Source organism: Watersipora subatra, chromosome 6 (genome assembly GCF_963576615.1).
Source record: "Watersipora subatra chromosome 6, tzWatSuba1.1, whole genome shotgun sequence".
In the NCBI taxonomy this organism is placed as follows: Eukaryota; Metazoa; Bryozoa; class Gymnolaemata; order Cheilostomatida; family Watersiporidae; genus Watersipora; species Watersipora subatra.
In genome coordinates, this window is record NC_088713.1 from 44,293,264 (window position 1) to 44,311,200 (window position 17,937).

Genomic DNA, 17,937 nt, shown 5'->3' on the forward strand with positions numbered 1-17,937 from the left:
CTGCCTACTCGCTGAGGTTATTTACACATCTGTTCGTACAGAGAAAGTTCATGACACTACTACTCAAACACTCAACACAACAAGTCTTGTCCAACTGGTCAAAACAGTCGTATTTTAACCCTGGCTTACGGCTGGAAATTCCCCAGCGTACCGGTGCATTTACTATAGCGATTTGAGCCTTCGACACCACTGCGTAAAAACTGCATCAATTTTCTTCAAACTTGAGGTAGTTCCATAAATTAACATGCATCGGAATCCTGAGAAATTTCTCTACAAGCTGATACTTTTTTAATGTAATTAGCTTGCATTTGCTTACCTGCAAGAGTCGCAATTCGTTGAAGCTACGAGTTTTTTGTGTTAGTACGTCATTTTCAATTGTATTTTATATTCACTGAAAGCAATTGGCAATGTGGTATAAATAATTCTTGCATGGATTTATATGTTCACAACAATTTGCAAAAAAATTTAGTCGTCCAAGAGCATTGAAAGCGGAGTTATGAGCTCCGATGTATAGCGGGAGCGCCATTGGAAAAGCTCGAGACGCCATGTCCATAAGCAGCGCAAGACAGTCATCCGACAAGGTTGCTCCAACTTTCGTGCAAATTGGCACAAAACTGCAAATGAATATGCATCTGGAAGCTGAGACATTTTCCTGCAGAATGAGATTTTTTCCTCCACACAGTTTGCAAAAACTTTGCAGCTAGACATCTATATATGCGCAGTTACAATTTTTTGCTCTGAATTTTTATGCATTTCTTGAGACTAAATTTATGTAAAAAATTTGCATCTAAAGTCATTGCACAGATTCATGTGTGCTGCAGCAAAGATTAACTGGATGTGTGCAAGAAGAATTGAGTCGTGAGCCTATATTCACACATTTGGTGAAGCAGCAAAAGACAGGAAGCAACATTTATGAGCAGAAACAGCAAATCATGGACTGCTAGATTGCAGAACAATATGAGAACTGAACTATTTGATTAGACTGCTGCTCTGAAGATGGCAGTGTGGAACAAATACAGCTCATCAATGCACAAATAATACAATAGATTAGCAAATGTATGTACAAAAGCTAGCAATACAAATCAGTGAAGCATTTGCAGAAATTAAATAAAATACCATTTGTAAATAAATTCAGCTAGCATGGTAAGGATCAAAACATGACTCGCACAGAGATATTCTAAAAGTGACTCCGCTGCCAGTGCATTCAGCTTGCTCATCGACAATGTATACAGACAATTGGTGCACATAGCCAGAGACAGCAACGGAAAGCAAATAACATAATTCCAAATTTAGATCTTTTAGATGGAATATGCTGTCTGAAGTTGAGCCAGCCTTTCCATGCCAACAAGCTTTCATCTACAAATATAAATTTATCAGATAGAAAAACAGGATAGAACCAGTCGCATGTCATGGCAAAAACATTTTTTAATTTGAACAATTTATTGCCAGCAGGGTCTTCAAAATTGTCAATAAAGTGTAAACTTGCTTCTAATTTTCTTTCAATTTATAAACTGATTAAAAATCAGCATAGATAATAAAGGAATGTGGACCAGTAAGGCAATAGAGTAGGCTTTTTGAAAATACCTATATGCAAAACTAAACAAGCAACTCACCAAATCTTTATCATCAACAGGCTCCGAAGTATCGCAATGTTTTTGAAGGCCATATTTATTCGTTTCGTTAAATAAAACATTTATCATGGCCGATGTTTAAAAAGCTTTGAATAATAAAAACACTTACCTGTTTAAGAATTCAAACTTGTACTCCTGCCAGGCTGTCAGCAAAATGTAATTCTTTTGGTTTTAAATCAGCTCCTCTCTGATATTAGCCATTATTCGCCGTTTCAATGCCGGCCGTTTCAGTCTCACTTTCGCAATCCAATTCATTCTGTTGATTTTCTTTTTTACTTTCATCGTCTTCCTCACATTTTTCTGGTCTAAAATCCTCTTCTTCACTTTCAAACCAGTCGGTATCTTCTTGTAAACGAATCTTTTTAGCAGCGCTTCAAATATCGCGTCCGTTCATGATGATCAGCTTTCCATAAAAACGTTCAACTTCTAACAACGTGTTCTTTTTGCACATGCGTAGAAGGGACTAATTATTGCCTCAAAATAGTAGTGTGATATCTTTTAAAACTCCTAAAAATATTAATTAAAAATTTTAGTGCCGTTTTTAAAATAAATAAATGAATTTAAAAATACGTATCGAAGACTCAGATCTGACGGGCAATTACGGGTTTGGTACGCTGAGACTGCGCTCTCAGCCCGTCAGATTACGGGAACGGTATTCAAAAGGTTAACAAAATATAAGGTAAGATGTGAGTATCACAAACATTTAATACGCATGAATTTACTCATGTATGTTTCTGTGATTCGAATACACAAATTTTTTGATATCTCTGATTATAGATGGAATTTAATTTGGAAAGACAAAATGCTATCGAATGGATTCCAACACTGAACACCATGCCTTCGGATACAATGAAAGAAAGGTTCGAAAGAAAACTCAGTGAAAAATTATCCCTTCAACAGAAAGTACTGATAAAGCAATCAATAAATGCTATTCATACTTGTCATCATTCTGCCCCTCACGATGGCTTCTCAAAACTCGGAGCGATCAAAACTCGGAGCCTAACTCACCTTATTCAAACGATAAATCGGAGTCTAACTCACCTAAATCAAACTATAAATCGGAGAAAACATTTAAGATGAAGGGGGTACAGACGCTTCGTGCAGAACCATTTTATCCTCTCAATGTACCAAAGAAACCTGTTGCTATGGTAAGACCGAGCCTTAAACTGCTACCTCCTTTAGGACCTGCAGGAAGAGGTGAACGATTTCTCAGGCGTACACAGTGAGTATATTCGTTTTTATTTCTTGTCAATTTTTGGTTTTTTGTATATTCCTATATGGATTACTTATCATTAGGCTATAAACAAACATTATCCTTTTTAGCCATGTACCAGAAAACGGTATCATAGATACGGATCATACGCTTTATGATCATTATGTCAACAAACATAGAAACCTTTACAGGTATGTATAACTTTATCTTGTCATGATTAAATTTGTTTATTTAAACGTAATAAAATAAAAGAACATGAATAAAATTGATAACTAAAAATAAAACAGATCATGATAAAACTGAACTTATCTGTGATAACAGAAATGGAAAATCGATAATCTTTAAGGAATTCACATCAGCACTGGGTATATCTCGATATTTATTCTTGATATAATTGAATATTACAGCATCGTTCTCAAATAAGTCATTTTCGTTATTTAGCATATGCACAATATGGTCTAGTGTATAACCTCTGGCTATATGTGTCAGAAAAAATATCACGTATTCTCCGCACACAGTACTCATTGAAGATTGTAATTGTATGTCGTTATGATGGAAATCGACGCAGTTATCCAAGACATCTCCTATTTCGGGTAAACTGGCTGGCGTCCTTCCAAAACTGTCAAAATAAATTCCTCTACCGTCTTTGGTCTTTACGACACACACCCAATGTTCACCTCTATGATTATGAGGCTTGGTATTGATCACCAATGAGCATGGAAACTTTAGAGCTGACATCGGTATCAGATCTAACGGAAACACTCCCAGAAAGTTCATTTCGTTCACGTAAGGGTCAGATCTAAGTATTGCGTATAATTGTTTGCTATCCATGATGTTTAACTGAAGAAATTTGGTAGCACTGCTCTGTTCTTTTCAGTCTTTACAGTTGCATCAAACTCTGCGTATACGATCACGTTTACTGGTACGTCTAAGCCACTATTGAATTTTGCTTCAAATCTTATGTTACCTTTCTTTAATACATTGAAAGAACCATCGTCATCCAATGAAGGTGTAAGATCAAAGGCTAGTAGCGAATAACCATGCGCGTATTCTGTTCTATCAATTCCAATACCTACGTCTTTGAAAGCTTTTCTTGTACCCTCTATTAACGAGAAGTAACTTCTAAGAAACTGATCGTTTGAAAAGTCGGTAAAGAATGGCTTTTGAGGTACCATTTTTCCATCGACTAGCAAACTGCAGTATTTTAAATTCTTATGTTTAAAATTGAAAGAGTTGTATTCAAAGTTTCCTTCAAAACTGCGTGCATCCACCATACCTATGACTATTCTCTTTGGCAAGATACCATTAAACAGATTCTCTTCATTACATGACAGAGAGCCTGATGGTATGTTGAACGACTTCATGGTAACTCTTCGAATAGGATACAAAGCTGGCTTCAGCTCTTTCTCTAACATTTCGATATGTTTCATCTGTATGCCATCATTTATTTTAACTTTTCTTACTAAAAATGATGCATTAATTATTTTGAGTTTGAAGCCTGAAGCACCGCCTGACATAAGGATTAGTTTATCTGAGTTTTTGATTAAAGTAAGCTTCAGATCTACTCCGTTTAACAAATATCCATTCTGAAAAAATATGTCTGAGTGAATTTTTCCAATCAACTGAACTGTTTTACTTTTCTCTGTTAACCTTTTTCTCTCAACGAATCCTTTATTATTATCATCACGAGCCTCCATTGCATTAGCCGTATCTTTTGCAAACATTGACATGGTAAGTTGTGATTGCTTTGATTCATCACTATAAGAAAGTAATGTGTCAATCATGGCTCTGTAGTGGGAGAGGTTTGAAGAATCTGTGATTATAACATCATTTAAGCTGACATCTATTTGTTGAAATAATGTCTGTCCTATCAAATCGATAGGAGCTACTTTTGCGTCATCATCGATATTGCTTCGATCAGCTTTTGTTATTTTGACTTCTAAGTGAAGATAGCTTGATTTTAGGTCCATATAATTATTTGAATCTACAGAAACAAAAAACTTGATAGGAGAATCATCTTGTACACTAGAAGTAGGTATATGCTCAACATGCATTCCTTCTTCTATGGATGCTTGGGTGGGATGATTGGAGAACAGTTCTAGCTCTGAATTGGAGGCCAAGCAGCTATTTTCAAATGTATAAGACATTGTTAGACAAGTGAAAAAGATATGTTATGTGTACCGATAACATTGATACACTGAAACATTAATAAAAGTCTTAACATTTTATAGTATTGTTAATTCTGTCAGAGGTTATATGAACAATGATGATTGGCTTTAAGAAAAAACATCTCTTTTGGTCGATAATCGGGGCCTTTTACGCTTGCTTGTTGATCTCTTTGCACCACTACTTGGTCGTTTCCTCTTTTTGGTCTTAGGGATAGTTGATAATAGGTAACTAGCAGATTTACCTAGTAGGTTGTTTCCAGCATTTTGAGCATTCATTCTGATCGAATGTTTTAAGTTTTTTCCTTCGAGTCCATCTTTTGCTACGTTTATTCCAGTTTCAATAGCTGTTTTTGCGAGTCCTTTAGCCCCTTGCTTCAATGCTAGGAGTAAACCTTGCATCATCCCAGCAAATATGTTTCCTAAACCATGACCTTTTTGAAATCTTGAACCTATGTAAATCGGTACATCGCTGCCTCTACCAGTTTGATTGTACATTTCACTGTATTGTTTTGCTACGGTTGCAACATTGAGAGGTTTTATCGACATTTTTGTTATCTGTGCAGTTGATCAGTTCGCCTAAAGTCTAGTGTACACACTGTACGTCCATAGAGAAATGGAACGATATCTCCAAAGTCTGTGCATATATAGATTGAAATAGTCTTAACATTGTTTTGAGAGATAGGAACATATTGTACATTTTTAAACTCTGTACATTGAATATTCCAATGTTTTCCAGTTACAGGAACCGCCCTGAGTAAGGGTGCTTCTACATCCCCTATGGAAGTGTACCTAGCGATATTACAGTAAACGAGGAGATTAAAAATAGTATCAACTTTTATGGGTTCTGCACCTTGTAAAATGAATTCCGTAGAGAGATCACCCGAAACAGCGTTTGACTCTGTATCAACTGTATCAGGAATGGATGCAGCCAAAGAAACCACATTTGAAATTTGTCCATTGTTTGGACAGAGATTTGATAGATGCTTAAGGTAATCATTGACTTTTTTGTGGGACATTTGAGTATATACTCCAAATTTTCACCGAACTCAAATGACAAATCTTTGATATCGGTCAGTCTTATTTCACATAGTCTCCTGACTTCATTAAATTGAAATGAAATAGCGTTAGAAGTATCTTCATCACAGTGTCTTTTGATTTTATCATTCAAATGCTCTAAAAGTTCTTGAAGAGATGTGTAATATCCATCATCTACTTTCATTTTTGTAACAATTTTGTTCTTCTTTATTGAAAAACGAGATTTTGTTACGTTGTACCACGATTTGGCAAATTGAATCTCTGTAAGACCAACTTCCCATCTACCATTTGATAGGTTAAGCGTTTGAGGTAGCTGAACTGAAAACCTAGCTAATGTATTGTTTGGAAAATTATCCATTGAAGCGTTAGAAGGTACTACGACTCTCATTTTTACTCAAATGGAAAGTGATAAAGATTGCACTAGTTTTTATAATTAGATATTACATCTCTCTTATCTATATACGAGTTGAAACTGGGAGGATATCCCAACCATTTCACAAGAAGTTGTGTTTTACCATTTACTTTTCTCTGTCCCAAAATCGATTCAATCTTATAAGTGTTATTTTGTTTTTCTACTTTTTGTAGCTCTGGTTCATACCACGTTCCTTCTAATAGATTCCCTGAGCTATCTTTGAGGGAATATACTGGAGGATTTGTAATATGACAATCAGCAATAGTAAATATCTCTTCACTCCATTTAGGTAAGTATCCTTTTGAAAATGTTGTGCTATATTTTGAAATCCTCACTGTATCACCTATCGAATATCTAAAACGTATCTCGGGTGGTATAGGTATGTCTGGGTTATATATTTTATGCCATATCATCTCACTATTTGCTTCAGAAACTTTATTAGGTGGTAATCCAATCGTAGAATGAAATGATTCGTTATAAGATGAAACAAGATCTTCTAGTATTTCTATATATCTGTATGAATTAGTGTGTGTGAAATATCTGAACAGTTTAGATTTGATAGTTCTTTGCAATCTTTCGATTAACGAAGCTTTGATTTCTTGGTTATTCGTGGTATAGTGATGTATTTTGAACTTTTTTGTAACTTGCTTGAAATGTGCATTAAAAAATTCACCACCTTTATCTGTGTTTATTTGAGCTGGTGCGGTAGTCTCTAGAATCATTTGCTCAAAAGCTCGAGCAACTTCCTGACCCGATTTTGATTTTAGTGGTTTAACAGCTGCCTGTCTCGTGAAAACGTCAATTTTCAATAACATATATTTAAAACCATTGTTATATTTTTGTAACTTTGATAAATCAGCCAAGTCTAGTTGCCATAGACTATTAATTCCAGACACCACAAACTGTCTTCTTTTAAATTTCCTTCTCACAGGTTTGTGTAAAGTGTAGGTATCAGATTGATTTAACCATTCTTCTATCAGATTTGGAGCTACTTTTGATTTTAGAAGTTTGGCAAGTCTAGCTTTCCCTGTGTAACCAGCTGGGCTTTTAACGTTATAATAGGCCTTTTCTAAATATCGTTTTTGTTTGTTTTTTCCTCTCTTCATTTTCATGAATCGAAGGGTTCCCAGTTATCAATATCCTTCTTTCTTCCTCGAGTTTTTGGTTTTATCTGTGAGCTTTTTAGAGTGGGAGATGATTTTATATTTCTTGTTTTCGGTTGCCTTTTAGCGTAAGGTGAAGTACTCTCTGGCAGAAGACTAGCGAATACTCTCCATCCATTTGGTCTCACAAATTTTGTACGAGGATTCACTGCCTTGTCAAGAAGGTTAGAAATATTACTTCCAGTAATTTTCTCCCCTCGTATCGATACTTCTCCTGTATTAGTATACGTTACATCATCTTTCAATGTTCCTAAAAGTTGTTACGCTTTTTGTTTGTATCGATGATCAATTCCAGCATAGACATCATAATGCGTTTTCGTTGATTGTTCTTCTTTTGCTTGTAGGTCTTTTGCTGACTCAGCATTGTCAACTTGTATATCTTTTTGAGGTGGATCGGTAATTCGCATGGAATCTATATGTTGTTGTTGGTTAGTATTATATTTCTGTTGATCTATACTTCTCCTCGGAATGCTTCTTGTCTGTGTATCTTGAAATTCTGTTAGAGCCTTGTTATATTCTGACACCTTTTCGGATTCAGTCAAATATGGTTTATTAACTATAGCTAACATCATTGCATCTATGTGTTTTAGCTCTCTCTTTTCAATAGGTTCGAGTCTAGACTTAGAGTGATGCGATGACAATAACTGATCTATATTGGTAGAATCTATTAACAGAAACTTCTTAGCTTCAGAGCTCATTTTCTTTTCTTCTTTATAGCACCAGTGATAACTGGTATTAAAGAGCCAATTAGTGGAGCTAGTGGACTTGTAAGAAACCCTCCTTTCTGTATTAGTTCGCGTTTTGATTTTTGTGTTGTAGATTTTTTAGCAATTGCTCTTATATTCGTTTTACATTTTGCTAGTCTCTTCTTATCTTTTGGCGATAATTTTACTCTACCCTGCAATACGTTATGACAAATGTCTGAAATACAACCGATGAGTTCAGGTTTGGAGGATTTGAGTACTGAACGGGTAGTATGTTTATCACAATTTAACAAGAGTTGTAACGTTGGCATATGCTTCTTAACCCTTTTAGTCATGATCCGTACTTCTTAATGAATAACGTTCAAATGGTAGCCTCATAGATTTTGAGACATAAATATAGGTGTCATTGTTTGGAATTATTGATGTCCTTAACCTCAAAGAATCTGGAGTGTCTTGTTTTAAATCAACAAGTAGATAACCATATGGCATAGAGTTAGCATCTCTAAATGAGTCTATCATAAATTTAGACTGTCCCTTTCCATACATTTGCCTAGCCAAAAATGATACTTGATTCACATCACGAGGGTTTCGAAATAATATTAAATAGCTGGAATTGAGATTCATTGTTCGAACGTGTTGATTGTTATGAAATAAGTTCTGTGTCAGAAACACTACACTCATGTTTCTATGGTGTACGTATTTAGTAAATATCTCAGACATATCTTGGTTGATTTGCTCCATCATATCATCGTAAATGATCAGTTTTCTAATTGATTTATCAAGTTCATTCACATCAATCATTCTTTCATGAAACGTAACGTTTGTAAATGTATCGTAGAGGGGTTGATATTCCTTATAGCATAGATAAATTTTTTCAGGTGGAGGATCTATCATTTGCTCTCTGCTGGCTAACAACTCAGCAATCCATACTGATTTGCCAGCTTGACTAGGTCCTGCTACTATAGCAGAAAATGGATGGATCAACGGAAGTGTCATGATAACGAATAAACTAAAGATGGTCAGTAGTTGACATATATAACGCACAAACTGCACAGATCGTGAATGACACTAATAAAACAAACGTTACAGCATTAGTATGATTGGATGATGATTTTAGATGCATCTGGATTCTGTCTATGAAAGGATTTATTTTGTTAATTTTCCCTGTTGATGCATATAATTCGCACAACCTTACTATAAAATAAAGGATTGCTAGAAGATTTCCTTCTGATGTTTTTGACTCTATTAGTTGTCTGGATACTACATCTGCTAGCTCAGCATAGTCCTTTCTTAGTGATAATATAGCGAGTTGTTTAATTTTATTTTTCTGTTCATTGTTTATCAGCTGCAGCAAGATATTGAGCATATTCAGTCATCTATCAATGCGATTGTCATGACAATGAACATCTCCTCCATTGAGTTTGGACCAAACAAAGAAATATAAATGATCAGTTATCGATTTTGTTATTTCTTGGGCAAGAGCCATGGTTTACACGAGTGGATAGCGAGAGAAGAAATAAATAAAACTTACAAATACTTTACATTATATACACACAAACATGTACAAATTATACAAATAATCCTATAAATGGGTAGGAAAGGTCGTTACTCCATTTGCGGCTACTTTCCTCTTTCCATATAGATAGTTTAGACGCTTTCTCTTTTGAATGTATGTAAATATTTTAGGTCCTTTTATTCGAAAGCCACGATTTGTCCCTGTTGATATCTCCTGATTAATGAGAACATCCTTATAATCCTTAGATGTCAGCGCATTATGTCTCTTTGATATCCCTTTCGAACTATGTTTACGTTCGTCTCCTATGCAGTAGTAGCATTTGCTACACCAAGCTATCACTCCATCACCTCTCCATTCAGTGTGAAATTTACCAACAGTACGTGAGTCATATTTGGCAACCGTCTTGCAACAATCTCGAGCTACCCATTTCATACCGCTAAACATACAATCAAAAAAGGATTGTTTATGTAAGGGACAGTATTCAACAGCAAACCACTTGTCATAATCACACATAAACTGTCTCCTTTTCTCCTGAGGAACAGCTGCGAATAGATTTGGCTCCGAGAGTGAGAGGTACATTGAGTCTGTGTCACATTGAATTAGTGAGAATTTGTCGAATGGAATGAAAACCAACAAGAAATCAAAATAGAATTTCAACAATAACAATTTAGCGTATTCCAACACAAAGAAACCTATCTGAATTGGAATGTCAAGCCTGATTGATTGTTTTGCGTGTTGAACCTCAGTCACGCCATTCATCGCCTCCATTTGTCTGAAACCTTTCTCATTCACTGTAGATGCTGCTGTCTTTTCAGTCAATTGAGAGAACGATATATCAGTATGCTTCTCCTTGTTGAATAATGTCCTCCCGTAGGCAGGAGTAGGCAGGTAGCAAAGAGCATTTTCTTTCCGTAATAACTATTGAGTAAAGTTTTGGTAGAGTTTTTGAGTAATCCATTTTTAGCTGCAAATTTTTTCATGTGTTCACTCAAGTCATCTCTTGACATAAAAGCGTGTTTGCATACTGGTTGATATTCAGAAAAAATCGTTTTCAGGTGCTCAGGTGTTCTGATGTCGCATTCAACCATTCCAAATAATTGTCCGCTTTTCATTTCTGCGATGATTTGTTTCTCAGTCAACTGTGGTCTGTTATCAACGATGAAAGGTCGAGTTTCGCAAAACTTTTTCAGCTCAGCATCATTCTTTTTCATTTCTAGGAGTTCGCACTCCCATATATGGTGTACAGTGTATCCAAGCATCTTCAGATAATTCAAATTTTGGTAAGTGAACAACTGATTTTGTAAATCTTTCATCTTGTCACCGTGTTTACCTTTTTCTGAATATTTACACATGTGCGAGTGCAAATAACATCCTGATTACTGCATTACGTGTTCTTCATTACCTCTACGAGCGTATTCGTCAACAGGCAATTGTCTACCCCCACACCTTTTCTCTAACCCATTGAACATGTGCTGACATTCTAGTTTCAAAGTTCTTTCCATATGCAGTATCCACTCTGTTGCAAGCTGACCGTGTTTGTTCTTCTTTTCGATTTTGAAATCATTGCATTTTCGTTTTCTGACATATGCTCCTGTTGGCATTTCACGCATCAAATTGCTTAGGTACATTCCAGATATATCAAATCTGAGACACACTTTTGTGCATTTAGCTGCATCTCCGTAATACTCTGGTTTGATTTTTGTTAATTATTTTTGCTGATGTCGGTTGAAGACCATTGATAAACCTCCTCTGATATTACTTCGAACTAGGTGATATAGATCCTTATCTCTTGACCCATATAGAAAAAGTGGAGAATCGAGGTCTTCAAGTTGTAATAGTCTTCTAATGGCAAGCCCTGGCATGGAAATTGCCATTTTAAAATCTAGGTTTTTGCTTTGGAAAAATTGAGATTGTTTTTCTAGAGCTTGGACAAACCCTCTGCAGTCTTCATTGTTGTAGTATATTAAGAGACCTTTGAGAGTTTTCATTTTGTGTGAACGCCAAATTTTTTTGCAGTATTCATAATCTTCCTCGCTAATGCCTTCTTGTTTCAATTGACTATAAACATCTTCTCTCTTTGGAAATGTGGTTTGTTTGAGTAAATCTAAGTATGTAAACTTTTCATAAATTCAGAAAAATTTCTTCGCTTCAACATTCATTGCTCTCAGATAAGCTGAATAGCTAAACCCAGGTGCAAGATAGTTTGTAACGTCTAAAAAGCGAAGTTGATCAGTTTTCAAGCACATGTATGCATTCCCTTTTTTCACCGTGAAAGAAATACTTCTGTCGTGTTTGATTAAATATTGGAGTAGTTCCTCCTTGATGAGAGGTATGTCATAAGCACCAGAATTGAATCCGAACACAAGAAGTTCTGCTAGATATTTATCCAGATCCTCTTCTAGTTTTTGAAACTTGAACTCTAATGATTGTACATCATCATCTCCTGTTACATTTTTTTCCGTTTCTATCACTTTGGTTCGTTTTTTATCGATTTCAATGAATATATCTTCATACTGAAGTCTTAGGGTAGCATAGCAAAGTTCAGACATTTTTTCAAGATATTTCATCATCCTAAAGACAACATCGTAAGCATTTCCATTCTCATTCACAAAGCAGATAGGTTCTGCGAAGCCTGGAACATTACTTGCTATGCTGACAGATGCTAGTTTATGTTCAGCTTCCCATGTCATTGTTTTTGTATCTTTAGGCAAACTAGACTTGTCAAAATAAGCTTCAGTATCAAAAACAGCATAAAACGGGTAATGTCGTCGCTCATCTTCCACTGTGATGCCATAGTCATCTAACTGTTGAAAGATAGTCTTCGGTAATGAACACGTACCATTTGGATAAATGAATCGTGTGACATCAGTGCAAGTAGCTGCATGCCTATTGAGTATTGTAGCTGTCCGAAAAAGCTTGGAACAAAATGAACACTTGTATGACTTTGTGTATAAGCGCAATTTCTTGATGAAGCAAAAATGTCTATCTTCCAGATGTAAAAAAAGTTTCTCATTATAATTCGCGGCAGGTTTTCTCACCAAGTGAGCTATTGTTTCATCATTTGATTTTTCTAGGCGGTATACAACAATAGATATTTTGAAGATTGTCTCAATTTTAGGAAGGTCTTCGATAGATACTCCCATAAATTTACTTCTATCTAGGTTTGTTGATTCGATGTAGGTATTGAAACATTCTTTAGCGCATCTCTCCATTGTCATTCTTTTTGCTTTCACCATGGCTAATGCTCTAAAGAAACAGAGATTGTCCTTATATGGTTGTCCACTGTTATCCTTTTCAAGAGATACTAATGCTTTATTGTTTCGTATATAGTCAGGTAAAACTATGCAACATCCAATTGGGTGTGATGGAATTGGATAAACGTAGAAAGATATATTCGTTAAAGAATGCATTGACCAAGATGTATCAGGTCTTTGTCGAGTCACAGATTCAATCATGTCGTGATCTTTCATCTTCTCATGCAAGTTGTTAAAATCATCAATAGTTTCTATCAATACAGGTTTATTAAATAGTCTGTCCTCATTAGGTGATGCATTGAAGTAACGAATCGTATCTTCAACGTTGTTCATTAAAATGCACCCAACTGCAGCATTGATTTTGAATTTGTATTGTTGATCTTGATAGATGGATTGTACCGCTGAAGATTCCATTGTGCCGATCATATTATTATCCTTGATCATAATATTGTAAATTCTAGTATGCTTGCGAATAAGTGAATAGGTCTTTATAGCCTGCCAATTTTTATGCATCAGTTCTCCGATTTCTGGACTATTAATCATGTCTGAGCTGGGTATGTTGTTTGTGTCAGTTGGAAATGAGACTGGTCTTATTGGTGTTAAACGGTTCACTTGGTTATCCTAAAAGAAATATATCATGTTCAGTGGAATAAGAATATATCTCATATAATCGGTTATTCATGAAACTTTCAAGGAATCATTCGTACCTGTTGACAATCGTGTTTGCTATGGACTGATGTTGGAATTATTTGCAGACATTTTTTGCATCTTTTGGTGTGTTTAATAGCCTTATGCCTTGATAGGGATTGTCTATGAGCATATGACTTTGAGCAGTCTTGACATGTAAATTGATCTACAATAGTTTATTTTTCCGTTGTAACCAACGAATGATTTTATGCTCAATAATACGTTAACTATGCATTCTGGATTAGGTATTTGTACGTTGATGGATTGTCTTGTTGACATGGTTAAATAAATGAGCTTTATTGTAGTATACATACATATGTGATGGTAAGCGTAAAATATCAGTATGAAATATATAAATGCTTAATAACGTACAATGTATATAAAAGTTTTCAGTTTTGTCAATCATAGGATGAGTATAGGTATATCAAACAATTATAAAAGTGTTATACATAAAGGTTTGAGGTGTAAGTAGTCAACATTTTCCCCTTCAGGCTTACAAGTTTTGACCAAATTGAATTCTTGGTTGCCCTGAGTGCATCATACAATCCTCATCAGGCGTATAATCTTTTGGACAAGGCTTGATTATGAGTTCGCTTACACTTAAACCCCAAGCGAAATCGTGGTATCTTGAAGAACTTTTTATTGATCGGCTTCTGATAATTGCTTCCATCATACAATTCTTATTTTCAATTTCAGCAATTGGTAACAACTTTTCTTCAACGTCTTCAATTGCGTTCACACACTTTTCTTCTTTGATGTTCAAAACGGTGTCAACAAATGGTGATACGAATTTGCTATCAGGGTTTCCGAAAAACCCTACTTCACCTTTCAATTTTTTGCTGAGCCCATCTTTGAATTTTAGTAGAATTTCACTTTTTTTGACAACAATGTTTGGTGAGCCTGAAGGGGAAGATTTAGAGTAGAATATCTTGATTTTCCCAAACATAGGAGGGCTTTTAAAGTAAACACGTTTGTCTGAATTGTATGTAGCATATTTCATTCCTTGTTTTTCAGTGACAATTGCTAGGTTATTATAGTCAAAATGATGCAGTTCGGTTAGACACGGGCCTGCACTCTCATTATCTATTCCAAACAGGTCATCTCCTACTGGTCGAGTAGCAACCTCAGATGATGAGTTACCTTTTTCGATCGGATGTCTGCAAATAAACAACAGTCAATGTCAAATCTGACACGGGTATCATTTTAGAAAAAAAATTGTAAAAACATTAATAATATGGTAAAATGATTACCTTATGGTAGACTGCTCTGATGTCTTTTTGGTTTTTTCTAAGGGAGTGCCATCTTTCTCTTCTTCATCGCTGTAAACCAAAGAAATCATTTCAGATAAGTGTATCAAAACATACATTGATGGAATAAGGGGTAATGAAAAATCGTTCAATCTGAAAATGTCTGCGGTTAAACAATACTGTTATAAAGATGATCCATTAGCAGTAGCAAAACATTGATAGCGAAAATGTCGAGTCTTCCACCATGGTGGATTAAAATCAGACCTTTACCACCTTTAGCACGCATAGATGACGAATTATTTGGGAATCATATTTATGAAAATATTTCTAACAGTGCTGCGATATACCAGAATATATGCAGATTGCACGCTAAGCAAGTGCATCTGTCATGCAACATTTGCAATCGGTATGTTTGAATTTTATTACCTTTTTCGTTTCTTGGTTGTTTTCTTCTTATAGCTGAGCTTTTTTATTTGCTCTTCCAACTTCTTCTCAAGCATTTCCATTCTAGCTTTTTGACTGCAAATTATGAATATTTCTATCAAGAAAAGTTCTGTTTCGAAGAAAGAATTATATCCTGACAAATGACTAAATTTTCACTCATCATCTTAAATAACTTATTATATAATTTCTACTTACTCTGAATCATCCTGAATGTTCTGTATGAGCAGGAGTCAGGAGAAATATGATCAGCAGGTTTATGTGTTCGTCACCTAGCTGTAGATGAGGAGTCTTACAGCTCCAGCTTTTTATATAGTAAGGAGAACCGCATGAATTCTAATTTGTGGTAGAAATCGATTAAAATAGGTAATTGGATGAATTAAACATGAAAGGAAATTACATGTTATTTGGTAAAGCATGTAATTTCTTTTGCGGTTTTTTCGATTAAGATCAGAATTTGTCTAATTTACGGATAGGTACTTGTTATTTTGTTTTGGATGGAGAACTATTTAATTAGTTTTGTGGAGTTCGTTAGATTTTTAACAGCTTTATCTATCTTCAGGCGGAGATGAAAAAGATAAAAGAAATAAAGGAAGCAAAGAATGTTCATTAACTCTATTTCAAAGGTAGGAAGTATACAGAACAGAAACACATTGAATTGTTACGTATGAGTTTGTTCAATTATATAATTTATTTTGTGATACAACTCATTAAGATAGGAATTTGTCTAATTTAAGGCAGGGTAGTTGTTTTGGTTTTTTTTAAAAAATTAGTTTTATGGTAATTAGTACATTTGTAACAACGTTACCTATTTCCAGGTGGAAACCAATGAGCTACCAAACTGACTGAAGAAAAGATCATCGATTGCAAAGTGTTTGTATTTTGTGAATATATATATATATATATATAATAATAATAAAATAATAAATATAAAATATAATATATATATATAATAAATGTCAGCATATCAAAAGTAAGCCTTCATCGCTGTGCAATTCAGGTCAATATATTCCATTCTGTTGAGTCCATCTTTAAAACGTAAATTGTGTTTGTTTGTATTTATAGCATTTATTGATTGCTTTATCAGTACTTTCTGTTGAAGGGATAATTTTTCACTGAGTTTTCTTTCGAACCTTTCTTTCATTGTATCCGAAGGCATGGTGTTCAGTGTTGGAATCCATTTGATAGCATTTTGTCTTTCCAAATTAAATTCCATCTATAATCAAAGATATCAAAAAATTTGTGTATTCGAATTACAGAAACATACATGAGTAAATTCATGCAAATTAAATGTTTGTGATACTCACATCTTACCTTATATTTGGTTAAAATACGACTGTTTTGACCAGTTGGACAAGACTTGTTGTGTTGAGTGTTTGAGTAGTAGTGTCATGAACTTTCTCTGTACGAACAGATGTGTAAATAACCTCAGCGAGTAGGCAGAGAGCAATGATAAATATGAGGCAAAAAACACGTATAGACATGTTTTAATTAGTCGAATTGTCTCATGGCTATCGAGGTGTTCAACTTGATCAGTCAAGGGAATGGAGGGTGGAATAGCATTTATGTTTATAGTAGCCTCATCAGCTTCATCGCTCGCATAAAAATGTGCAGATGAATCATTTGTGGACATTATGGCAAATAGTTAGTGACAAACTAAATGTTCTTATGATATCTTTGGTTTATATATTTCAGATGTAGAACGTTATAGCGAGAATAGGTGAGAAGTATTTTGACCTATTGCATTGGTCATCTCAAACGCCTACATTTGCATAAACATTTGTCCGCGTTGCTAATCACCAATGGATCACGTAGTAAACGAACTGTTCATTTAATTAAACGTCAAAGCTTGAGGTTACCTATTAAAAGAAATGATTAATGCAGGGTTATTCTGACATTATTACCTATGGTAATAATGTGAACCGGTTTGAAGTCATGGCTTAAGGCTGCGCGTTTGATGTACCAGATTAGCAGGTACCAGGTAAGCAGATTTAAAAAGACTAGTCGCATTGTAATTAGGCTAGCATAAGGACGTAAAGTATGCACGATAATTACGCGTTAACAGTGGCTGGTGCGCGGTTGAGCTGCGCGCCAGAAATTAATGTAAGCAGATCGAAAACAACTATATAATTACATTGTAAGCATATTCAAAAGCGTTATATAAATTTAATTGTAAGCAGGACGAAAAATGCCTTCCTATACTACTACTGCCTTCTCTGCTTTGGCCAACCATTCTGTGTATATCTTAAGACAACTTGTAGAGTAGTATCTTTTACAGTCGACTCACTATAGTCATTTACATCAGTGTCAGTTCTGAGAATGACTGCACAGATTTCAGATAAGGGATCGTCTATGTTCAAATCTTCCACTGTGGTATTTACAGGGCATGAACGTGATAGATAGTCCGACATGTACATAAATTTGCCTGGTACATGAACTACTTCGTAGTCATAGTGCTGCATTCGC

The 17,937-nt window shown here is 35.1% G+C and overlaps 1 protein-coding gene across 1 annotated transcript; it reads right to left on the bottom strand.

Annotated features, from left to right (window-relative positions):
* Positions 1 to 3,680: 3,680 nt before the first annotated feature.
* Positions 3,681 to 6,872, bottom strand: LOC137398292 (uncharacterized protein F54H12.2-like). Its single transcript, XM_068084399.1, has 2 exons — positions 6,626 to 6,872; positions 3,681 to 4,975 (listed from the first exon to the last, which is right to left on the bottom strand). The coding sequence occupies exons 1-2, from the start codon at positions 6,870 to 6,872 to the stop codon at positions 3,681 to 3,683; spliced, it is 1,542 nt and encodes a 513-aa protein (XP_067940500.1).
* Positions 6,873 to 17,937: the final 11,065 nt, after the last annotated feature.

Excerpts from the sequence above, each read along its gene's own strand:
- LOC137398292 (XM_068084399.1), bottom strand. The coding sequence starts at position 6,872 with ATGATATGGCATAAAATATATAACCCAGACATACCTATACCACCCGAG. Across the intron at positions 4,976-6,625 it reads GTATGAACCAGAGCTACAAA|AAAATAGCTGCTTGGCCTCC; the intron begins AAGTAGAAAAAC and ends CTTATACATTTG.